At 40.0% G+C, this 26277-nt stretch overlaps 1 protein-coding gene across 4 annotated transcripts in view; it reads left to right on the top strand.

Annotated features, from left to right (window-relative positions):
* The window catches only part of xpo7 (exportin 7), a 116456-nt gene that overhangs the window by 89182 nt on the left and 997 nt on the right, over positions 1-26277 (top strand). For 3 of the 4 annotated variants that reach the window (XM_069917435.1, XM_069917434.1, XM_069917437.1), the window contains 7 exons: positions 11546-11653; positions 15760-15842; positions 16909-17123; positions 19126-19264; positions 20326-20486; positions 25004-25102; positions 26149-26276. In XM_069917435.1, the coding sequence (XP_069773536.1) occupies positions 11546-11653; positions 15760-15842; positions 16909-17123; positions 19126-19264; positions 20326-20486; positions 25004-25102; positions 26149-26276 (933 nt within the window). The remainder of the gene's footprint in view (positions 1-11545; positions 11654-15759; positions 15843-16908; positions 17124-19125; positions 19265-20325; positions 20487-25003; positions 25103-26148; position 26277) is intronic. The other variant, XM_069917436.1, reaches the window with a different exon arrangement.

Raw genomic sequence — 26277 nt, 5'->3', positions numbered from 1 at the left:
ATCAAAATATATCTAAATACATATATTCCAAATATAGAAACCACTTATTAACAAAAAAAGAATAATTGTCATGCAGATTATATGTAATTTTTTTCCATAACAATACAAGCTTTCAATTCATTATGCCATCGCATTATATTAATCACTGTTATCTTTCCATGTATTTGCTACACATTTTCGAGCTACAGACAATGCTAAGCGTACAAATGCAATTTGAAATTTATCCAACCCTAATCCCTTTAAAGGAATCATATAACCCATTAAAAAAATAGATGGATCTAGTGGTCATATAGTTTTTCCAAAGTTAGCCTAATTTCTTGCCAAAATTGTTGTACATAAACACAAGACCAAACAGCATGTAAAAGTACCAGTACATACACCACATCTGAAACAAGAGTCCGAATTACTAAAACCATATTTTTTCAATTTCTCTGGGGTTAAATACAACTGATGTAGAAAGTTATAATTAACCATTCCATAAAATGTAACACTATCATGACACACATCTGCCCAATATTCTTCAGGAAAAACAAAGGCTAAATCATTTTCCCATTTAAGCTTAGACTTCTCCTATTCCGGTTTATCCATATTGTCTTGTAATACTTGGTACATAACAGAAATATAACCCTTTTTTTGGTATAGAAGAAATAAAAGACTCGAATTCCGTCAATACAGGAAAAATCATCTCTCTACCATACATATCTTTCACCAAAGCTCGAAGTTGATAATAAACAAACAAAGAATTTTCAGCAATATCAAAACAATCTTTCAATTGATTAAAAGAAATAAACTGTCTTTCTACAAAACAATCCTGTAACATCTTTATACCCTTAGAGTCCCAACTCTTTAAATGATTATTAAAAATTGAAAAAGGAATAAGCTGATTGTTATATAGTGGAGTTAAAATAGACAATTTTACCTTTTGATCCTAAAATCTTATTTTTTTTAAGTCCATACCTTTAATAGATTTTTAATACCGGCATATTATATTCCCGCAACAAATTTACATTCCATCGAAATATAAATCGATGCACCTCAACTTCAGAAATACAAGCCATCTCAACTTTAGCCCAACTCGGGGGTTGGTCTAAATCCATCAGTCTACTAATAAATTTCAACTTGGCTGTTTCATAATAATTTTGAAAATGGGGTAATTGAAGCCCACCTAACGTATACTTCCAAGTAAGTTTATATAATGCTACCCACAGTAATTTACCTTTCCATAAAAATTCTCTCATAGCTTTATTTAAATCCTGAAAAAATCCCTTTGAAAGAAAACACTGTATTGATTGAAATAAATATTGAATTCGAGGAAAAATATTCATCTTAATACAATTAACTCGGCCAATTAAAGTTAACGGGAGATCTTTCCACTTAATTAAATCTGCTTTAGTCCTTTTTACTAAAGTAGCATAATTTAATTGTATAAAGATTGATAATCAACATTGACAATTATTCCTAAATATTTAATTTTATCAGACCATTTCAATTTAATAATATTTTTATATTCTGAATAATCTCCTCCAACTGGCAAAATTTCCTTCTTATCCCAATTAACCTTGTATCCAGATAATGTTCCATATTGTAATAAACATTCCCACAAATGCGGCAATATTGTTCTGGATTTGTCAAATATATCAAAACATCATCTGCAAATAAATTAATCTTATACTCTTCATCCATAACTCTCATCTGTTCATTCTGTCTTATTGTTTGAGTTAATGGTTCAATAGCCAAAACAAACAGGGCTGGTGACAATGGACACCCCTGTCGGGTCAAACGTGTCAATTTAAACCGTAATGAAACTTGACCATTTGTCACCATGCTGGCAGTCGGATTCGTATATAAAGCTTTAACCCAACCAATAAAAAAAGGGCCAAATTTAAACTTTACCAACACCTTAAATTAAAAAATCCCATTCAACCCTGTCAAAAGCTTTTTTGGCATCAAGCGCAACCACCATTGAATGTTTGGGCTGCTGTCGATATGCATTGACCAGTAATTGAAGAATTATCTGAAGCATTTCTATTCTTAATAAAACCTATTTGATCAATATATATTAATTTGGGTAAATACTTGACAAGTCGATTTTATAATCTACATTCAGAAAAGAAATAGGTCTATACAAAGACACTTTCATCAAGTCTCTAAAGCACTAGAACAAGATTCCGGCAACTCATGCTCTTCAGTTACTTGTTGTAACACCTCCTCAAACACAGAGGATAAATCTTCAGAAAAACATTTATAAAATTCCACAGAAAATCCATCATCCCTGGTGACTTCCCAATTGGGATCTCCAACATGTCTACTTTGAAGATATCTAATGTTATAAGATCAAACCAGCAACCACAAAGAAGGCATATCACACAGGGGTAAAGATGAACAATTATTTTATTAACAAAAAATTCACCTTCAAACTTTAATTCAAAATCCCCCCTTTTTATAACAATACCCACTAGTTACTATGCAAATTTCTATAACAGTGTAAAATTAATAAATTCCCCTGCCTAAATATAACATATATAATTAAAGTCTAAGTTATATTTCCAACCAGCCCACAGAAAAAACTTAGACACAAAACTCTCAAAAATTTGATCTCAACTGAAGTAAAGATCATAAACAAAATTCAGTTTGTTTGGTAAACTGAAGCCAAAAGATCTTAGAGAGTGAGAGAGAGCACAAAATTCGAAGTTGTCTTGTGTTGCTTGCAGAGAGAGGAACAACTGACTTCGTCCGGATCCTTCTGCCTGCCTTTGGAATATTCATCCTTTTTTGAAATCCCAACATTCTAAACTGTGTTCCAGACCATAACTCATGCTCTGGGCCTTCTTCCACTCCACAGCACCCCCAGTGTTGGTTTATCGTCCAAGTCCAGAATTTTTTTTTTGTTTTCTGCATACGCTCAGTCCGTCTCCCACTCTCTCAGCAGTCCTTGGCTCTCTAAGGCAAACTGTCATTTTTAACATAAAACCACACAACATATAGGCCAATACACAACTCTGTAACACCTCTCCTGCTAAAAAAAAATTGGTCCACAAGAACAAATTTTTAACAATTAATGTAAGTATTATAAATAAAATAAAATACTCCTTTTTTTTTTACAATAAGTATGTGATTAGGTTCATATCTACCCAGATTAACATCTTGACAAACAATCTGCTATTACATTTTCCGTCCCCTTTATGTAATAATTAAATCATACTCTTGCAATAGTAACCTCCAATTCAATAACCGTCTGTTCTTATTTTTCATTTTAGACAGAAAAACTAATGGATTATGATCAGTATAATTAACAGTTTTTGAGCAGTACAAATATACACATCAAAATGTTGCAACACTAAAACAAGCAGTAATAACTCTTCAATGGTTGAATAATTTTGTTGATGGTCGTTAAACTTTTTCAAGAAGTACGAAATAGGATGTTCTACTCCATCACCATCCTTCTTCTGTAACAGTACAGCACCAACCACTTCATCACTGGTGTCCACAGCTAAAAAGAATGGCTTTTCAAAGTTAGGGGACAAAAGCACAGGCTTATGGCATAAAATGGCCTTTAACTTCAGAAATGCTTCCTGGCATGCATCTGACCAGATAAATTTTTATTTCTTTCCAAGTAGTTAATGGGAGTGCAATTTCTGCAAAGTTTTTACAAAATCTACAATAGTAGCCTCCAAAGAGCTTTCTTATTTCTGGGGATAGGGAACACAGTGATAGCCAATACTTTCACTCCAACCGGTGCCACCTGTCCCTATCCTACCATATAACCCAAATAAATTACAGTGGCATGTCCAAACTCACTCTTATGCAAATTCAATGTGAGGTGTGCTTCCACCAGTCTCTGAAATAACTGCTCTAATTCAAGCTTGTGTTCTTTCCATGTATCCATACTAATTACTAAATCATCGCTAAAGGCTCCTGTGTGCTCTAACCCTGAATTACTGCATTAATCATTCTCTGAAATATGCCAGGTGCATTTTTCATCCAGAAAGGCATAACATTATACTCATAGAATCCCAAAGGTGTAACAAATGCAGAAATCTCCCTGCTTTTCTCAGTCAAAGGAACACACCAGTATCCTTTTAAGAGATCAATCTTTGTAAGAAACTTAGTCCACCTTATCTATACAATCATCTATTCTGGGAATAGGGAACACATCAATCTTTGTCACCATGTTTACCTTTCGATAATCTGTATAAAACTTAATTGAGCCATCTGCCTTAGGCACCAGAACACAGGGTGAAGTCCAATTTGAACTTGATTTTTGGATGTCTTTGAGCATATAATCCACCTCTTGATCCAACCATCTGCTCTTTTCCTGATTAACTCGGTAAGGATGCTGACCTCCACATCATGACAAGCCACAGTAGTTCTTCTTGGAATATCTGGGAATATATCCTTAAATTTCATGTAATGTCTTCATTTCTTCCCTTTCTGATTTAGTCAAATGCATTAACTTGGTTTCTAAGTTTTTCAAAACTATAGAATTTTCCAGCCTGGGGCTTATCACTTTCTGCGCTCTATGACCTTTCACGAAACCTATCTCCTTACTTTCCTCAAAAACTAGCACCTTGGTTGGAATCCTAGTCTCCTCCTCAGTCATTTTCTCAAAGTAAAGTTTAAGCATGTTCACGTGACAGACCTGTGTCTCTCTTCGACGATCAGGCATCTCAATGACATAGGTAACCTGGTTAATTTTTGATTTCACCTTATGTGGTCCTGAAAACTGAGCTCTCAAAGGGTTTGATTGCATTGGAAACAAAACAAATACTTTGTCGCCAGGTTTAATTACCCTAATTTTTGCTTTTTGATCATACCGAATTTTCATTTTTCCCTGAGCAGTTTTTAAATTGTTCCTTGCCATCTCTCAAGCCTGATGTAATCTTTTTTAAATTTGAAAACATAATCCAACAGATTTGATTGTATATCATTATGTATTCACTGTTCCTTCAACAATAGTAATGGACCCCTGACTTCATGACCAAACACCAACTCAAATGGACTAAAGCCAAGAGACTCTTGAGTTGCCTCTCTAACAGCAAACAATAACAAATGGATTCCTTCATCCCAATCCTTATTATTTTCCAAGCAATAAGCCCTCATTATATTTTTCACAGTTAAATGGAACCTTTCCAAGGTCCTTTGACTTTCAGGATGATAGACAGTTGACACAAATTGATGGACTCCCAATTCATACACCACCTGTTGAAATATTCCAGGCATAAAATTACACCCTTGGTCCGATTGAATTTCCCTTGGGAGGTCAAACAGTGTGAAAAATTTTAGCAAACCCTTCACAATTGTCTTCGCTTTAATGTTTCTCAGGGGAATAGCCTCTGGAAACCTTGAAGCTGTGCACATGAGTGTTAACAAATATTAATTTCCTGCTTTGGTTTTTGGCAATGGGCCAACACAATCCACTATCACTTTTGAGAAGCGCTCCCCGAAAGCAGTGATGGGTTGTAAAGGTGCTTGATTAGGCTTGCCCACCAGTTGACAAGTGTGACAGGTTCTACAAAAGGTCACAACATTCTTTCTTAATTTCGGCCAATAAAATGGTTTCCTTATCTTTTCTACTGTCTTCTTCACTCCAAGATGACCTCCCAAAGGTGTACTATGAGCCAAGTTTAATATTTCATTTCTGTAAGTTTTGGGAATTACAACTTGCCTTACTACCGCCCAGTTTTCACTGGCAGGTATCACTTGTGGTCTCCACTTTCTCATCAATATTTTCATCTTGAACAAAGTAACCTGGCACAGTTTCAATTTCCTGGTTAGACAGAATCTACCTCTTATCCCAGCAAGATCAGAATTTTTTTTTGTCTGGCCATTAATTCTTCTCTTGACAACAGCAATGCTGGATCCTTAGGTTTGTCCTCAATGCTTGCCTCCACTACAAGATCATCACAGACTTTCTCTACCTCTACCTTTTTTCTAGACATGGCTCTAGTAATGGCACATGCAGGGTAGATTTCCAAATCCTTTTCGGACTTATAAACCAATGGTTTACTTGTGAGTTTCACCGCAGGTATGACTTTACCCTCTGCTAAATCATTCCCTAACAAAAGAGAAATTCCATCCACCGGCAGACTTGATCTTATCCCTATCATAACCGGGCCATTAACTAAGTCTGATTTCATCACTATTCTATGCAAAGGTATAGGCTCTGCTTCACCACCAATGACTTTAATTAAATTCACATCTCCAGTATCGATCTCCTCACCAAAATTCAAAACGTTGCTTAATACAAGCGATTGGGCTGCTCCAGTATCCTGCAGGATTTTAACTGGCACTTGATTGGATCCTTCTTTAACCAAAAAGAAACCTTCTGTCATGAATGGTTTAAAAAATATCCCTAACTTTCTCACTCTGAACACAGGCAGTTGGTATCACCCCTTTCTCTTTCTTCCTTTTCAGTAAAGGTCAATTTGCTATTATGTGCCCTGGCTTCTTACAATAGTAGCAAATAACACTTGAAAATTTTTCCTTCATCCATTTCTCTTCTTCTCTTCCTTTAACCTCACTTCTAGATTTGCTTTCTACTCTACTTGGATTATCAGCAGTATTCCTTTGAAAGGTTTTCCCTGGTGTCGACTTAGGCTTGTAGGTTAAAGCATATTCCTCTGCAAATTTAGCCAATTCTTGCCAAGTTTTTATATTTTTCTCTGCCAAGTACACTTGAATAGCGTCAGGGACACAATTTTTAATCTTAATCAAAATGATTTCCCTCAATAAATCAAAGTTATTTTCTACTTTTATTGCGGCACACCACCGTTCAAAACACAGCCTTCCTATAAGCAAAATCCAGGTAAGATTAGGTTGGTGCCTTTTTTAAACTCCTGAACTTTTGTCTATAAGCCTCTGGGACTAGTTCATAAGATCTGAGTATAGCCTGCTTTACAAATTCATAATCAACTGCTTGTTGTACCTTGAAACACGAATACACCTGTTGGGCTTTCCCTTTAAGAACACTTTGTAGCAGGAGTGACCACTGGTCTGGTGGCCATTTTAAATGTACAGCTACTTTCTCAAAATGCTGAAAATACTGGTCTATTTCAGCTTCCTCAAATGGAGGAACTAATCTCACCTCTACTGACCAGAAACCTCTCCTAAACAGCACGTGGGTTTTGGGTTTCTCCCTCTCCTTGCGTTAGGGTCAGCTTTAATTTAACTAGTTCTAGCTCATGTTTCCGTTCTTTCTCTCCTCCCTTGTGGCTGCCCTTTCCTCCATTTCTGCCTGCCTTACTGTTTCCCATTTGGCTTTTCTTTCTGCCTCTCTTTTTTCCTCTTTCTCTTCTCTTTCTGCCTGCCTTATTGCTTCCCATTTGGCTTTCCTTTCTGCCTCTCTTTCCACTGACTCTAGTTTTCTCAAAGCCAAGTTTACTTCCTCTGAAGTTTTCTCCTTTGGAAACTGCTCTAATACAGCTTCTTCAAATACCCCCTTTCCTACATAGTGCTTAACAATCTTTTGGGCAGTTTCCTTTTTTTTCATCCCAGTTCTTACTGTAAGAAGTTTTAACTTGCCAACTATAACCATAAGTTCTGACTTTTTAGCCATTTTTCAATTAACCACTGAAGGGTTCGCTATGAACTGGTCAATATTCATAGTTGCTGGTTTTTCTGCTGGTGATTTATACACTCACCATTTATTTTTAATTTCAAGCAAACTCAGACGACTGATAACTAAGCATAAGTCAATCGCCCCTAAAGCTTCCAATTTGGTTTGATCCCAGATGATTCACCCAAATTATGTTACAAGATCAAGCCAGCAACCACAAAGAAGGCATATCACACAGGGGTAAAGATGAACAATTACTTTATTAACAAAAATTCACCTTCAAACTTTAATTCAAAATCCCCCCTTTTATAACAATGCCCACTGGTTACTATGCAAATTTCTATAACAGTGTAAAACTAATAAATTCCCCAGCCTAAATATAACATATGTAATTAAAGTCTGTTATATTTCCAACCAGCCCACAAAAAAAACTTAGACACTAAACACACAACACTCACAAAACTTTGATCTCAACTGAAGCAAAGATCATAAACAAAATTCAGTTTGTTGAGTAAACTGAAGCCAAAAGATCTTTGAGAGAAAGAGAGAGCACAAAATTTGCAGTTGTCTTGTGTTGCTGCAGAGAGAGGAACCACTGGCTTGGTCCAGATCCTTCTGGCTGCCTTCGGAATGTTCATCCTTTTTGAAATCCCAACATTCGAAACTGTGTTCCAGACCATGACTCATGCTCTGGGCCTTCTTCCACTCCACAGCACCACCCAGTGGTGGTTTATTGTCCAAGTCCAGAATTTTTTTTCATTTTCTGCACATGCTCAGTCCGTATCCCACTCTCTCAGCAGTCCACCTTCACCTTGGCTCTCTAAGGCAAACTGTCTTTTTTTTAACATAAAACCACACAACACATAGGCCAATACACAACACAGAACTCTGTAACAGTGTGTAAGTTCGGAAAAGTTCTTTGATTCACAGTCCAATCTTACTTCTCATTCCTCCAAGTTCACTGGTTTCAGGCATACTGTGCACAGAATTTAACATTTATATAGTTCTCCAGGCTTTGGCACTTGAAAGTTAAATGGTTACCGCTCAGGAAGATTCTTGTCGGTTTTTAGAGAGAGATTTGTTGTTCATTTTTAATCAGCTACTTCAATGTCTTGCTGACGATACTTGCCCCTTCAGCGTTCTCCAGATGATAACGTCTTTTAGGTCACAACAGAGTTCCTTTTTTTGCTCTTATTCCAAGTGAAACATTAGACAGCCAGTCCTCTCCTCTTGCATAAACCACAAGGGCTTTGACCAGGCCGTCTTACAACTGGGCTTTCCATAAGCTTGCAAGCTTGTCCTGTTCCAGTCCCAGCTACTTCTGCTTGCTGTAACACTGTACAAGTTATCTCTATGTCTCTCTCTCTCTCTCTTTCTCTCTCTCTCTGAGAGAAAGCCTATTTGACACTCTCTGCTTGCAAAACCACATGACCCTCTTGAAATAGCAAGTTCTCTTCCAGACAGCAGCGACTTCGACATGCTCTTTCATCTGTTGCCTTTTGTAAAGAACAATCCATTAGTGAAGTCACTTGAGCACTCTTCAAAATCTCTGGAGCCGATACATGTACCGTGGGGAAGAGCTCCAGTATTTTAAATAAGATCTGTTTTAAAGTGTTTGTATGTGACCTACTCTAACAAACCTTTCCCTATATATATATATATATACTGTGTCACAAAGCCACCAGTTTGTTTATGGATGTGAGTTAAATTTACCTGGTAAATACTTTAAGTGAAGGCTGTTGTAACATGGGGATTACATGCCACTAAAATTCCATTCAGATCAGGATAACTCCAAGAATGCCAGAGACAATTTTCAACACAACCGTATTGAATTGCGTCCACGTTTCATCATTCATGTGGTATTTACTCGCACCTAATGATGGGCATCATGTCTTTTTACAATGCTGGATGGTTAGGGCGGTATGGTTAGCACAGTGATTTTCAAACTGTCCCCTAAACTCACATTCCACCTTAAGCAATCCCTATTCCATTAGTGCTCTGCTCTAAACACAATTGTTATTGAAATATTTTGTTTGAGAAAAATTGTCATTGGCCCGTTTTCTTTTGAATTATGAAACCATAATGAGTCAATTAGGGACGATTAAAACCGTGGTTTTCCAGCCTTTTTCTTTTCACTCACATACCACCTTAAGCAATCCCTTACTAATGTCTGCATGGGTTTCCTCAGGCTGCTCTGGTTTCCTCCCACCTTTCAATACATATGGGGTTGTAGGCCAATTGGGTGGCATGGGCCAGATGGGCCTGTTACCATGTTGTATGTCTAAAGTTAAATTTAAAACAATTTGGGAGAGAAGGAATATCAAATCTCACTTTTTAAAATGTTTACACAATTCTATTATGTTTGTTAGAATTTGGGTCACCATCCATTTCAGATCACGAGACTGTGGGTTCATCCAATTGCAGAGACATCAGCACAGAATCTGGACTGATGTTCCATTTCTTCAAGAAGAGGGAAATATTGAAGGAGCGTTATAGGTTAGAGGGGGTCTGCTGTTGAAATACAGTAGGTGTTGTGAACTCCTGGATACTCTGGCCAAATTTTCCACATCCATAAATTGGTTGTAATTGGGTGGCACCGGCTCGTGGGCTGAAACAGCCTATTACCATGCTGTATGTCCAAATTTTTTAACATTTAAAAAATAAATAATGTTGACTAGGGACAAGTTTTGGCCAAGATATTAGGCAAAGCTTTTGAATACAATAAAAAAAAACTCGCTGGTATCCGGACGTACATAGATTGTTAGATGCTGGAAATCTGAATTTTCCAGTTGCTTGAGACTCACTCTTACAATGCCTAATACACCAGCATTAAGAATATACAGTTTAAAAGACAAAAATATGACACTGTACTTGGACTGAACAAACTTCACTTGCATGAATATATAAACCTTAAAGCATTTCACCATTTTCAGAACATATTTAACAGTTGATGCATCTCCACGGAGCCACCCGAAAGATGAACATTATAGATAATTAACCCCCTTCCCCAAGTTTACAGAGAGAGCCTTAATATTACTAATAAAATACTTAATAATAAAAATAAAGACTGTATCTAAGCCTCTTACTAAGCTGAAAGCTTCAACCAGCTCTTCATCCTGGGCAAATTTTGTTCAAACACATCTTTATTCAAACAGCTGCTTTGAGCAAACCATGGCCAAGACTCCACTGGCTGAATATTTGCTCCCATCTTCAAAGGTTAATGTACTTCAGAGAACATTTATTTTTAAAATGTTACATTTTTATTTATCATTTATTTCAATCTCTTTATTTAAATAGGAGCAGAGTCGGCTATCCAGCCAACAAGCCATTCAATAAAATTGTGGTCGATCTGATGATAGGCTTGTCTCCTATCTGCCTATTCCCCATATCCTTAATTACAACTAAATTAAAAAAAATCTATCCAACCTTATCCAACACTGACGTCGCCTCCTCTGCTTCAACGGGCAGTGAGTTCCACAGATTCACCAACCTTAGGGAAAAGCAGTTCCTCCTCATCTCCATCCTAAATCTACTACCCTGAATCTTGAGGCTATGTCCCCTCATTCTGGTCTCCCCCACCAACTTACCTACCTCAAATTTCCTTTTGTTTTTTCTGGTTGCTTGAATTCCTGATAATGGAGATATTACTGTAGTATCTTTTATGCATCGTGGAAAGTGGAACAGCACACGTGTATCTATCATCTCAAAAAGTAGCATCTGAAGTGCAGCACTTTTTCAGTAGGTTTTTAAGCAAAAATGTTTGAACAGGTGAGCTGTTTCTGAGCTTGTAATACTTTCAAGCACAGTGTTACCAAGTGAATTACAGCCAGACCTATCAGTAAGTACAAATGCACTATAGCACTTTGAGGGCAGTATTGAAAGTGTACTTTTGTGTTAGAGGAATGTGTATATTTGAAGCTCATTAAAGTTTCAGTGATAGAAATATGTTTGACCAATTGATATCATTTCCTTAGCCTCCTCTGCCCACAGTTATCCTGCCTACATGCCAATACTACAACGTGCAGTGGAACTCTGGTACCATGACCCAGCCTGCACCACACCCATTCTGAAGCTGATGGCTGAGCTGGTCCACAACAGGTGTGTAGCTCTTGAGGCTCTAATGTTTACCATCTCCCATCATGTCTGTGTGATTGCTATGTGCAGAACTGAATTATTTATTGTCATGTACCGTGATACAGTTTTGCATTCTATCAAAGGTGCAGGGTACAGTGTGAAAGAGAAATATCCAGATAAACAGCACAAGGAATCTTTTACTAATGAGAGGTTCATTTAAGAGTCCTTTAATCTGGAGATGTGCATTTTTGAACCTGTCTCTTCTGCCTGGCGGAAGGGAGGGGGAGAAAGTGAGATGTGTCCTTCAATATGTGAGCAGCTTTCCTGAGGCAGCAGGAGACAAAGATGTTGGACGGAATGTGAAGGCTTGATCTGTGCTCTCTGCAGTTTCTTGTGGGCCTGGGCAGAACTGCTTTGCTATCATACTGTGATGAATATCTGGGCAGGATACTTTCTATAGGAATTGGTGAATTTGGCACTTGGGACATGCTAAATTTCCATGGACTTCTGTTGATGGTATCAAACAGGCAACGGACTGCTGGGGACTGGCTGAAGGGCTTCCAGGTATCGGAACCGGGATGCGAGGGGGTGCCAAGGGTGCTGAATATTTCCTGGTTGTGTTGGATGTTCAGATCTGAAGCTTAGACTGGACTCTGTGGGTGTGTGGGCTGCAGTAGCCCTGGAGGTGAATCTTTCTTTTGCTTCTCTTTCTCTAACTGTAAGAGGCACTTCTGGCAATTTCTGCCATGGCGAAACTATCTGCCTTATGGCAAACAAAGCAAATTCCTTGTAATATTTCACTGTTTTTATTACATGACAATAAAGGAATCTTTAATCTTGAGTTATAAACTGCAAGTCAGATCCTTTTCCCAGGGCAGAAATATCAAATATACAGGCTCATAGATTTAAGGTAAAAGAGGGAAAGTTTTTTTGATACCAACTGGTTGATGCCTCAAATGTCCTGCCTGGAGAAGTGGTGGAAAAGATAGCAGTATTTAAGAGCTGTTGAGACAGATACATGAACAGGCAGACACAACGAACAAAAATGATGTTATCCAGACCGAAGAGCTGCCTGTCCAATAATTGAAAATGTATTGCACTTTAAATATTCATAACATTTTCTGTTCATTTAACACTCAAAAAGTTCCCTGAGAAGTAAGGAGTTATAGACCAGTCTGTGGAAAGCAACGACTTAACCAAGGACAGAGACGTCAGGAGGGATTTGTTTGACTGGATTATTGGTCGGGAGAGTGCAAGGTTTTTGTAGCCCTGGGATTTTAACCTGTTGGAAGCCTGATACACAGGTTCACAGTCATTTCTGAATCATATCTATGCATGTCATTATTCAAGAATTAACTTTTTAATGCAATTCCAGCAGTAGAGCAATTGAAGCTCTTCCTGCTAATATTTGTTTGGTGACGGTGGCCTCTGCTTGGCTTGGTCACAGAAGAGAATTTGATTCTTTCTTCAGACTCAACCCAGTAACTTGCAGCTTATTTACAGAATCTACTTCTGATCCCAGAACCATATTACGAAGGGATGTTTTTGGTTAATTGTAGTTTTATAAGATTGATTTCAGGAGTTATATCAATAAGATGAAGCTTTAATGATGGGTGGATTGGGAATCGTGGGTGCCTGGAATCACTTGCCAATGATGGTGGTGGAGGCTGAAACATCAGGGGCATTAGGAAATTCTTAGACAGGGACATGGATGGAAGAAAAATAGAGGGTTACAGGGTAGGGAGGGTTTAGTACTTTTTTTAAGGAATATATAACATCAAGACGACATCAAGGGCCGAAGGGCCTGTACTGGCTGGGGCAAGACCATCTCCACCTCAGCCCTGTTGGTACGGAATCTGTTCCACCCCGCCTCATGAAATTGATAACTATTTCCTTTAGCTTGCTGACATTGAGGAATAAAATGAAAGCAAAGTGAAACAACAATGCCACGAGGTTCTCGATCACATTATTTCTGGCACACTGAGTGCGTCATCTGCAGACTTTAGATGGAGCTGTAGATCAGCGTTTGGCATGAGTGCTTATGAGTATAGGAGGCTGAGTGTTCTGCCTCGCAAGAAACAGGGGTTAACCCTTTGGACTCTAGCCATTTTTAACCTTTCATAATATATACTCCAGATTAGGTCCGCAGGTAAACTACAGTACAAACACCAGTACGAACCAGATGGTGGTTGGGTATAAATCCAGTCCCAGAGAATGGGTACATAGAGTATATGCACTTGTTGATAGTCCCTGAAAACAGGAACACAGAGTTCGAAGGGTTAAAAATTATTGTCTGAGTTGTTGCCAATCCTGACTGCAGTCTGTGGGCTGAGGTGGAGGAAGTTGCAGAGAGGCTGCTGAGACTGCTATAGAGGAGTTTGGGACAATAGTGTTGAAGGTAGAGTTGCAGTCAGCATTACACAGATGTTCCGGAGCTGAGTGAAGTTTCAGGGAGAACTGTTACAGTGACAGGATACAAAGACTTATCCTCACATCACTGGCTAAACCCAAGTTAGTTGCATGAACTACAAGTACTGAGCATATTCTCATTAGAAATGCCTTTCTGCTGTCCTAATATAATATTTACAGCTAGCCTGGTACACTAATGACCTGACCATTTATCTCGGTGCTCTTTTTTGTGGGATCTTGCTGTGTGCTGTGAACTGTGGCAACTGTCAACAAATTATTCCATGATCATGACTGGAAGGCGTTGTGCGCAGCGTATAGGATGCTAGAATGGGATGTCTTGTCCTGTTCTGACATGGAGCTGAGTCCATCTCTTCACTCAGCTCCGGTTTCATTGTCCACATGACCGTTGCTCTTCAAACCTCTGCCCTTCCAAATAAAAATTACACTTTACATTTCAAGGACTGTGTACTGCAGTAGAAGTCTGAAAATCCGGACTGCTCAGGGATTGGGTCGGTCCAGATTCTCAGGCAGTACTTTTAAAATTCAAATTTGAGGAGGAGTAAAGAGATGAATAGGTAAACTTTAATAGTTTATTCTTTAGCAAATAGAGCACACTTTATTTATCAAAACAAGCAGTTTTAAACAGAAAATAAAGTGATCACTTGTTGCCGCTGTGCATCCCTGGTCCTTATGCACACAAAAGTCCGAATTCCAGATTTTTGGACTTCTTCTGCATCTTATTCTGACAGAATTCATGATTGATGCAGGCCGATGGTCCTGAAACTAGCTTCATAAGATGCTTGTGAATTTAAGAAGGTAATAAAAGATCATTCACCTTGGTCATGTCATGGATATAGCATACTCTGGGTGTCAGATGTTGGTTCTGGAGACTAGAAGCTATCTAAAAAGGCTAGAGATCTGGAGGAACCGAAGAGGGTGTGTAAAAACATTCAGAATTTAAGGGGTTTTGATAGAATATGGATCAACTGTTCCAATGGCAGGAGAGTCTGCAACCAGAGAATAGATTGATCATGTGCCACAAGAGAGAGCCACAAGTTATTCTGACCTTGAATGTCACGTCTGACAGGCAAGGTAGAAGCAGATTCAATGCCAAACTTGCAAAAGAGAATTTTAATGAACACCCAGCAAATACACAGGAAATTTTTCAATAGTGGAATTAACTGAATAACCAATTTCCAGACGGTGCAGTACAGTGAACTGAACTGGCATCTTGTGTACACTATAGTACACAAGTACTTCAGAAACTCTAGATCATACAAAATCCATAGAAAGGGCAGTCAAGATTTGGGCCTGAGAAGACTATTCTGTGTTTTGGTTAAAGCTCTTTTCTCATCTCATGAGCTTCGTCTTAAAGTTCAGACTATTATTTCTCCTGTCTGCAACCCTGGTGATTTGGAGGAAAGGGTTGGAAGGGTTAGTATGGATAATTGGGACTTTGAGATCCTAAAGTAAAGGCCAGTTTTCTATTGCTGGATCAATCCCAAGTTTGAACACTGAGATGACTAGGTTTTGGTAGCAGGAATTGGAATTGGACTGCCTTTTTCATGATCTGTCTGAATTCCACATTACACACAGTTTCAGCATTCCTGGTGCAACTGTGGCCATTCTGCTGTGGCTCACTGAAGTTAATGGTAGTATCTGCGATTTACTTCCACGCATTGCTGCATCTCTAACCTGAACACTCACAATATTATTTACAGATCACAGCGACTACAGTTTGATGTATCTTCGCCGAATGGGATCCTCCTTTTTCGAGAGACCAGTAAAATGATTACAGCCTATGGTAAGTGTGATTCACCTTTCTACACTTCATTCCTCTCCAGTTATCAGTTTTTAAAATAAACAGTTCTCTGGGGAAGAGGTCGGAGGAAGGGTTCAACTTCAAACAAGTGTGGAACTGTGAAGCATGTGTGGCCAACTAGCTGCCTTGGCCAGAGGAATGAGCAACCATTGATGCCCGATTGCTCTGGATGGCCGGTTGATCTCAATTTGATGGACTTACATTCGCATTCTTCATTGCAGGGACCCAATATGTGGAGAGTGGGGAAAAAGGGATTCCTTCAAATGTTATAATTGCCTGAGTACTTGCATAGCTTCTCCTTTTCCTTGGTTTATTCCCTTGTGCTACAACTATAGCTCCAGCTCTTAATAAACACTCCTGTATCTCTAACTCCTCCTCTCAGCCAAATTTAGCAGGTGCTACACTTGAAATAATTCTCTCATTTCCCAGACATTTCTATGCAACAAAGGTGTATTGGTAAGTGAGACACAAGGGTATAATCAGTGCATATCTTCATCGGAAACCATTACTACAGGTTGGAAGGACATGAATAAACAGTGAAAATGATCCATGCTGTAAAACCCCTGGTATCTGGCACCTAAGGGGATTGGTAGATGCCGGACAACTGTATTTTTCAGCTGCTTCAGATTTGCTTTTATAATGCCTAATACATCCACATTATGAATTAAGAGTTTAACAGACAAAAGACAAAAACACTATACTGTACTTGCACTGAACAAACTTGCAAGAATATATAAACCTTAAAACATTTTATTTTCAGTCACATTTTTTGAAAATATTTAACTGTTGCTACATCTGCAGATTCCTCCCCCAATGACATTATAATTAATCCCCCGCCCAAAGATTACAGAAAAAATGTATTTTCCTCTCTTTTGCCGGTTGCTTGAATTCTGGATACCAGGGATTGTAATATACTTCGATTCTGTGAAAGACTAACTATAGATTTGTGTGAAAGGATGGGTTGAATGACATGGCTTTAACCATCTTCATGAAACAGCTAAAGTTCCAATGAGGTAAAATACTTGTTTATTTTTTGGGGTTTGAACAGGTAACCGGATCCTCTCTCTGGGGGAGGTCCCCAAGGACCAAGTTTATGGGCTGAAGTTAAAAGGGATTTCCATTTGCTTCTCCATGCTGAAGGCAGCTCTTAGTGGCAACTATGTTAACTTCGGTGTCTTCCGACTCTACGGTGACGACGCCCTTGACAATGCTTTGCAAACGTTCATTAAGCTCCTCTTATCGATACCCCACAGTGACCTACTGGTGAGTGATTTCACCTTAAAGAACAGCACATGAGTTGCTTCACTTTCAAATCTTTTCTTCTAGTGATGTATTCTCCAAAGGACGATTAGTAGTCGAGAACTTCCATTGGCCAAATGGAGTGCTGATCGTTGGATGAGACAACATTTGTTAAACCTAGTGTTTGTGGTGCTCCCCGTGCCCTTGATACTCTTGTTTGATACAGTATGTTAATTTGTAAGCTGTTGATTGTAGTGTTTCACAATGCCCAGATATAACACAACTGTAAAACACAATGCTGCAGAAACTCAGTGCCTGCAGATATGTCTAACACAATATATCACTACCTTCTGCTGATACCACAAAATGTATCCCCAATTAGCAGAATATCCATGTCTGCTCCCTGTTGCTTGAGAATAGAAAATGTCATCAAGTCCTGGGCTGACTTTCATAAGAAAATGAAGCAAATCATCTCAGGAACTTGTTTCTAGTTACTAAACCTCTTGTTTCCAAATTCCATGTGCAAATAAATTGCTAATTAAATTCAGTCTAACAGAGCCATTGGGTCTAATGGGTGCTTGGTGATCAACACTGACTTGGCGGATGGAAAGTCCAGTTTTCCTGCTCAACCTGTGGCCCTCATGTCAGTTCTTTGCCAGATCAATTAAATCACATTCCCTGCTTGCTCATAAGGACCAGGTTTATTGGCTGAAGTTGAAAGAGAGTTCCATGTTGAAGACAGTTCTTAGTGCCCTGCATTTCCCACTGCTTTGTCATCTATTCCTTTTTACTAAAAAAAAGTCCTTGCCCCAACAGCTCTGGTATGCCCATCACTATGCCCATCAAACTTTTGTTTTCTTTCCTTATCCTATTGACCATTGGACACAGGAGCAGAAATAGCCCATCGCGTCTGCACTGGCATTTAATCATGAACTGATCCATTTTCCCACTGCCCGCCCTTCTCCCCATAACCTTTGATGCCCTGGCTAATCAAGAACCAATCAATCTCTGCCTTAAAACTCCAATGAATTGGGCTCCACAACTGCTGTGGCAACAACTTCCACAGATTTACCACCCTCTGGCTAAAGAAATTCCTCTGCATCTCTGCTCTGAGTGGATACCCTTCAATCTTGAAGTAGTGCCCTCTTGTCCTAGACTCACCCACTATGGGAAGCAATCTTTCTACATCTACTTACCTGCAGTTTCCACATTCAAAAGTTTTAGAGAATCCTCCATTTTCCTAAGTTACAACCAGTAGCATCCTTTCATTCCCAGTCATCCTTGTGAACCTCCTCTGATCTCTCCCACATCAGCACATCTTTTCTTGAATGAAGAACCCAAAATTGCTCACAATACTCCTAGTGAGGTCTCACCAGTGCCTTATAAAGTCTTTACATCATATTCCTGCTCTTTATTCTTCTTGAAATGAATGGCAGCATTTAATTTGTCTTCTACACCACTGACTCAACATGCAAGTTTACTTTCAGGCTATCTTGCATGAGGACTCCAATGTCTTTTTGTACCTGGGTATTTTCAATTTTCTCCCTATTTAAATAAAAATAGTTACCCACTTTTTCTTCCGCCAAAGTACACGACCGTACACTTTCCAACATTGTATTTCATTTGCCACTTCTCTACCCATTCTCCTAATTTGTCCAAGTCTTTCTGCAGCCTCCATGTTTCCTCTACACTACCTGAAGCTTGCATCGTCTGCAAACTTGGCCATTCATTCCATTATCCAAATCATTAATATACAACATTAAAAAGAAGCAGCCCAAATACCAACCAACCAAAATATGATCCCTTTATTCTGACACTCTGCTTCCCGCCAATGCTCTACCCATGCTAGCTTGTTTCCTCTTTTACCATGGGCTCTTGTTAAGTAGCCTTATGTGTGGCACTTTGTCAAAGTGAGAATCTAAACAGCATCTCCTTTATCGAGCATGAGTTCCTCTTTTTAAAAAAAATTCAGAAACCTGACTTAGTGTCTTCCAGTTTAATGTTCCATTGTTTCTGTTTTTCCTAGGATTATCCTAAACTCAGTCAGTCATACTATTCCTTGTTAGAAGTTCTCACTCAAGACCACATGAATTTTATTGCCAGTCTGGAGCCCCATGTTATCATGTACATTCTGTCCTCCATTTCAGAAGGTCTCACTGCACTGGGTAAGTAAACTATTTTTCACATGACAGTGGTCCCAATCTATCTTGTGTATCCAACAGCACAGGAGCAGACTCCAAACCAAGCATGTCATAACTGTTTGCAGCTCAAGTCTCCTGCCTGCCATTGCTATCTTATCCTTTATCTCAGGTAATTTTGCTTGGACCTTTGGTGAAGAATGTCTGTTCGAGCATTTGGTCTCCTAGCGAGCCCCAATGAATCCATCCTTTCGGGTTCAACATGCTTGTCTGATGCTGTTTTAATGTGAGCCTGGAGATTGGCAAAGGTTGCTCCCTTTCAATCAAGTGTTAGTAAAAACAATTTTAGATCCACGTAAACCAAGGAAAAGATGGTTAAAAGTGATAATAACCAGATAATCTGTTTTAATGATCTGGGTTGGGGATACATTTTGTGAGATAGGAAATTTTCTCCCAATCAGTCCAAGAGACCTGGATATCTACCTGAGACAGATGGGTGTGGACCTTGGTTGAATGTCTTTGGCTATCCAGTGGCTCCTTGTTAAGCACTGGGAGCGCGAGCCTGAATCATGAGCTCTAATCGTGACAGACTTTGGTCATCCTGGTTCAAAGGGCAGCACACTGAATCATGGTTAGGTAAAACCACAGCGCTGCAGAAAGTCAGTCAAACAGTGTACTTTCTACAGCAAAGATAAAGATACAAACCCAACATTTCAGGCTTGAACCCTTCATCAAGGTATGGAAAAATGTCAGCAGGCACCCAAACAAAATGGTAATGAAACACGGTCCCAAGACGGGAGGTAATATGTGGAGATGGGAGGGAGGGAAGGAGGGAGGACACAGCAGTAAGCAGTGTATGGAGAAGGAAGTGGGTGGAGAGCTGGAGGAAAGAGGGAATGGGAAGAGAGGGAGAACAGGGAGCAGTCTAGCAGAAACTGGAGAAGTTAATGTTAATGCCATCTAATTGGCATCTAGTTTCCCCACATGGAAAATTGTGTTGTTCCTCTAATTACCGGTGCTCTGGGTGGGATCATTGTGAGCTTGGGACTGGTATGAAAAGCAAGCCTGTGAAGTCTGGTCTGTTTCAGACACAATGGTATGTACGGGTTGTTGCTCGAGTCTGGACCACATTGTAACATACCTCTTCAAGCAACTGTCTCGTAGCACCAAGAAGCGCACCGCCCCCATATCTCAGGAGAGTGACCGCTTCCTGCATATCATGCAGCAGCACCCTGAAATGATTCAACAGGTACGCATGGGCACCATTTTAATCCTGCAGGTACAGCCTGTCTCTCGTTTTTGTGCTGTCTTTCAAAAAGTTGTGAATGATTTCCTCTCCACTGTTATTGCCAGTTACAATATTGAGTAACAAACAGTGAGCTGTTCTTTAATCTCTGCCATTTCACCTCCCATTCATTGTACTTACGGACCGCAAAAAGGGCCTGTTGTTAAAGTTGTAGATCAGTGAGACTTTTGCAGGGGAAGGGGGCGCTTTCCATCTGACCACAGCGTGATTGGGATTGACTTGTACTTGCAATGCATTTAGAGTAGGTTGAAGTAAAATTGTATTTCATATACTTGATTTTCTTTGAAGTATGCTGTGCATTTGAACATCCAAGTGACATTTAACACACTTTTTAAACAATAATATAGACCATGGGATTAACTTGGATGTGAGTTTGATTTTGAACATGCAACAACAGGACTGATGTAGTTATGATGAGTAGAAAGGAGCCGAAGATACCACAAACAATTGTGGCATGGTTAGCATAGCAGTTAGCCCAACGCCATTACAGCACCAGGTTCATATCCAGTGGTGTCTGTTAGGAGTTTCTTCCCACATGTCTACATGAGTTTTCTCTGGATGTTCCTGTTTTGTCCCATTGTTCAGAACATAGGCTGTAGGTTAATTGGGGTATTTGGGGGGTACAGGATTGTGCACTGGAAGAGCTTGTGACCATGTTGTATGTCTAATTTTTTTTTTAAATTGAATTTAAAATGCACAAATTTATGGAAGATAAAAATTGATTTAAAAAAATGTAAAGTGACATTGAAAAATGAAGAAAGAGAAGCAATGTCATCTATGACACAATTTTAAAGGATGGAGACATTTGACAAAATCTTCAAAGTTAGCACCTCAGTTGCATTAATAGGTTGCAACTAAAGTGTTCTCAATTTTTGCATATTCTAGGTACCTTGATGAGGTTGAAGGTCAATGATTTTGAAGGGGTACTGGAGAGATTTCTTGGAATGGCTCCAGGAAGAACTTGAATTATATGGATAGACTAAGATTGTTCTCTTATAAACAGAAAATACGCAGGGAAATTTGATGATGGTGTTTAGGATTTTGAGGTTTAGAGGAAGAAAATGTGAATTTCAATATAGATTGAAAATTGAGTTTTGAATTGGCGAGGTTTGACATTATTTGGTATTCACCTTTTGAAGAAATAAAATGTTTAAAAGATATTTGCCTTTGTAATTGGATGAGGATGGGCCTTATGCATGCAAAAGAGATGAAGGTGGGCATCAGCTACAGGAAAGAAGGTACTAAAAGGCCCATTTTGCTGTACTGTTGTATGATCAGAAGCAGTGGTCTAAAGTGAAAACAATACTGCAGGGTGTGTGGATGGAGATGTTCATCTTTTATATTAATGTCAAATAACAATGGAGGTGGCATCATTAGTAAGTGGTATCTAGTGACAGTGAAAATTGGTTGTCAGGAGGTTACAACAGGATCTAAATCAAATAGGGAAGTGGACAAACCAGTCCAGGGTACAGAAACTGCCAAGGGGCACAGAAAGAATTAACAAGAATATTGCCAGGACTTTGGGGGGGGGTGGGGGTTGAGTTATCAAGAGATTTTTTCCCCCCTATTTTCTCCAGAGCAAATGAGGCTGAGAGATTTGCATGAATGGTATCAATAGGGTAGATTGTCAGTGTCTGTTTCCCATGGTAAGGGGGTGTAAAACTGGTTTGAGGTGAATGGGCAGAGGACTTGAGGGGATAAATTTTTCTCACAATATCAGGAGGCAGGAATATTTAAGAGGCAACTGTACAAGTACTTGAATGAGTAAAGGCAGACAGGGGTGTGGAATTAATCCAGACAGATCAGGAAAGTTGGATCACTTGGGATCTAGCCAATTGAATTTAAAACTGGTTGGCAGTCGGACATGAGGTGATAGCAGGTTGTAACCAGTGGATCAGCACTAGGTCCACTAGTCATAAATTATGTTAATGATTTGGATGAGAATCCAATTCATGTGGTTAGTAAGTTTACAACAGTTTCCAGATCAACTGGCAAAATGGGTCAAGGAATGGCAGGTGGGGTCATTCTGATGTGTGAAGTGATGCATTTTTGCCAAATCCAACCAGGGCAAGAATCATACAATAGAGGGCCCTTGAAAATGTTGTAGGACATAGACCCAGGGGAACAAGTACATATTATATGCAAGTGGTAACACTGCTGGGCAGTTTGGAGAAGGCAATTGGCACAGGTCTAAGAGCAATGATTACAGGAGATGGGATGTTATGTTGTCTCTTTGGCTTGGCTTCGCGGACGAAGATTTATAGAGGGGGTAAATGTCCACGTCAGCTGCAGGCTCAATTGTGGCTGACAAGTCCGATGTGGGACAGGCAGACACGGTTGCAGCGGTTGCAGGGGAAAATTGGTTGGTTGGGGTTGGGTGTTGGGTTTTTCTTCCTTTGTCTTTTGTCAGTGAGGTGGGCTCTGCGGTCTTCTTCAAAGGAGGTTGCTGCCCGCCGAACTGTGAGGCGCCAAGATGCACGGTTTGAGGCGATAGCAGCCCACTGGCGGTGGTCAATGTGGCAGGCACCAAGAGATTTCTTTAGCCAGTCCTTGTACCTCTTCTTTGGTGCACCTCTGTCACCTCTGAGAGCTCGCCATATAACACGATCTTGGGAAGGCGATGGTCCTCCATTCTGGAGACGTGACCCACCCACCGCAGCTGGATCTTCAGCAGCGTGGACTCGATGCTGTCGGCCTCTGCCATCTCGAGTACTTCGATGTTAGGGATGAAGGCGCTCCAATGAATATTCAGGATGGAGCGGAGACAACGCTGGTGGAAGCGTTCTAGGAGCCGTAGGTGATGCCGGTAGAGGACCCATGATTCGGAGCCGAACAGAAGTGTGGGTATGACAACGGCTCTGTATACACTTATCTTTGTGAGGTTTTTCAGTTGGTTGTTTTTCCAGACTCTTTTGTGTAGTCTTCCAAAGGCGCTATTTGCCTTGGCGAGTCTGTTGTCTATCTCGTTGTCGATCCTTGCATCTGATGAAATGATGCAGCCGAGATAGGTAAACTGGTTGACTGTTTTGAGTTTTGTGTGCCCGATGGAGATGTGGGGGGGCTGGTAGTCATGGTGGGGAGCTGGCTGATGGAGGACCTCCGTTTTCTTCAGGCTGACTTCCAGGCCAAACATTTTGGCAGTTTCTGCAAAACAGGACGTCAAGCACTGAAGAGCTGGCTCTGAATGGGCAACTAAAGCGGCATCGTCTGCAAAGAGTAGTTCACGGACAAGTTTCTCTTGTGTCTTGGTGTGTGCTTGCAGGCGCCTCAGATTGAAGAGACTGCCATCCGTGCGGTACCGGATGTAAACAGCGTCTTCATTGTTGAGGTCTTTCATGGCTTGGTTCAGCATCATGCTGAAGAAGATTGAAAAGAGGGTTGGTGCGAGAACACAGCCTTGCTTCACGCCATTGTTAATGGAGAAGGGTTCAGAGAGCTCATTGCTGTATCTGACCTGACCTTGTTGTTTTCGTACTGGTGAGGCCACATCTGGAGGACTGTGCTGTTCTGGTTGCCCAATTATCGGGAAAATGTCATCAAGTTGGAGTGCATGAGAAATTTTCCAGGACGAGAGGGCTTGGGTTACAAGGAGAGGGTGGATAAATCAGGACTTTTCACCCTGGAGCATCAGAGGCTGAGGGATGATCTTGTAGAGGTTCATAAAAAACATTTATAGTTGGCATTGATGTGGTCAGCCAGAAACATTTTATTTTATAACATAGAACTGTACAGGCCATTCAGCCCTCAATGTGCTGGCTTGTATATTCCTATCAAAGTGAAAAAACTAAATCCTTCCTACCTTGTTTTTCACCCATATCCCTAAATGCCCCTAATGCTTCAGCCTCCACCACCATCCCTGGCAAGGCATTCCAGGCACCTACAACTCTCTGTTTAAAAAAAAACCTGAGGTCTCCCCTAAACTTTCCTCCCTTCACTTTGTATAAATGCTGTGATGTTTGCTACTCTCGCCCTGGGAAAAGGTGCTGGCTTGTTTATCTATGCCTCTCAGAATATTGTAGACCTCTATTAAGTCTCTCAACCTTCTGTGCACTGAAGAAAAAAGTACCAGCTCTGCTAAATTTGCCATAAGATTTATTTCCTAATCCAGGCAACATCCTGGGCTTTGAATAGGATTAAAAAGTAACCATCTGCCAAAGATCTGACAGACATTACAGGAAACATAATCACATGGCCTATAGTTTCTGCTTCGATTAGCTGGTTGACAATATCTGGAGCAGTGGTGAAGGTTGTTGTCCATACTTAATGGGAGGTTTGTAGTAGTTCCCAGAGCTATTAAGATCATCACTTTGTTGAAATATAATGATGGCTGTGATTTGAGAAAGCAGCCAACAATTGCACAGTTCCTGGTTGCAGCTTATTTCTTCAAACAGCATTTTAAAAATTTTGGATATTTGCTTTGAATTCTTGCCTTCCTCAACAATCTGCTTCTGCTGCCACAGATGTTGTCCACAGTTCTCAATATCATCATTTTTGAAGACTGCAGAAATCAATGGTCTATGTCCCGTCCTCTGCTTGGATTAATTCTCCTGAATGAAAAGGTGAGTTTGAAAGGCAGTTGTGGTGTGAACTTAGGCTGGTGTGTGGAGAGGTGACGACAGTCACAGCAGACCTTTGGGCTCGACATTACTCTGGGTACTTTGTAACGATGGCAGGCAGAAGCTCAACTTTACACATCCACTGACATACCACATCACTTGATCAAAACTGTTTGGCAAATCATGCAAAGATCCCTCTTTCAGACAATCCTATCGTGGGGAGCATGAATGATGCACCCTATCTACTCCTCCCCTAATTTTGTATGTCTTTATATGTCACCTCAAGGTCTATTTTTCTTCAGAGAAAATAGACTCTGGCTGTTTAATCTCATAACTCAAGTTCTCTAATCCAGGCAACATCCTTGTGCTGAATCAAATAACCCTCTCATCTGAAGGGTTCTGTTAATGGAGGCATTCCTGCCAGAGCAGACAGGACCATGGTTTGACATTTGAAATACCTGGGCTGAGAAGTGAATGGATTTGGGCAGGATTATTTGAGACTTCTAGTCGGTAGATTGTCTACAGCAGGACTGACTGATGCATTACTTATTCCTGATGTTTCCCCACCTATAGTGCCACCAATGGAGTCCTTCAAAGCATAGACATTCCAGATGGATTTATGTCACCCAGAACTGCTATCCCCTTAAATTACAAACACACAAAAGATGATGAATTTCTGACATTCACTATTGCTAAAAATTTATTTCTTTGAAAACAAGTACTGAAATAAATACTATTAATCTGGAACATTAGCAGGTTTTCTGCTTTGCTGTCAATGTTCCTTTTGGTGGGCCAGGTTTTGAGGGACATCTTCCTGAGGGTAATTATTGGGCAGCTGCAGAACATTTCATTTGACCTCTGTAATGGATCCAATGTTGAAATGTAGCTGGAATAACAGTAGCAATGGGATACACGTGAACACAGTGGTGCTCAACTGGAGATTCCCTGCAAAAATGCGTGAGGACCTCGAATTGGGCAGCACTCTTCTGAACATTGCAAACAGGCTCACTGTGTTAATCTCTTTCATTGTTTTCTCGACCAAACTGCAGTATTTTGCAGACCTGAGGAACAGCATTGTGAACAGCCAACCCCCTGAGAAGCAGCAGGCCATGCACCTTTGCTTTGAAAACTTGATGGAAGGAATTGAACGCAACCTATTGACAAAGAACAGGGATAGG

Source organism: Narcine bancroftii, chromosome 2 (assembly GCF_036971445.1).
Source record: "Narcine bancroftii isolate sNarBan1 chromosome 2, sNarBan1.hap1, whole genome shotgun sequence".
Taxonomy (NCBI): domain Eukaryota; kingdom Metazoa; phylum Chordata; class Chondrichthyes; order Torpediniformes; family Narcinidae; genus Narcine; species Narcine bancroftii.
Note: the sequence above shows the minus strand (reverse complement) of the source record. Positions and strands in the feature narration are given on the sequence as shown.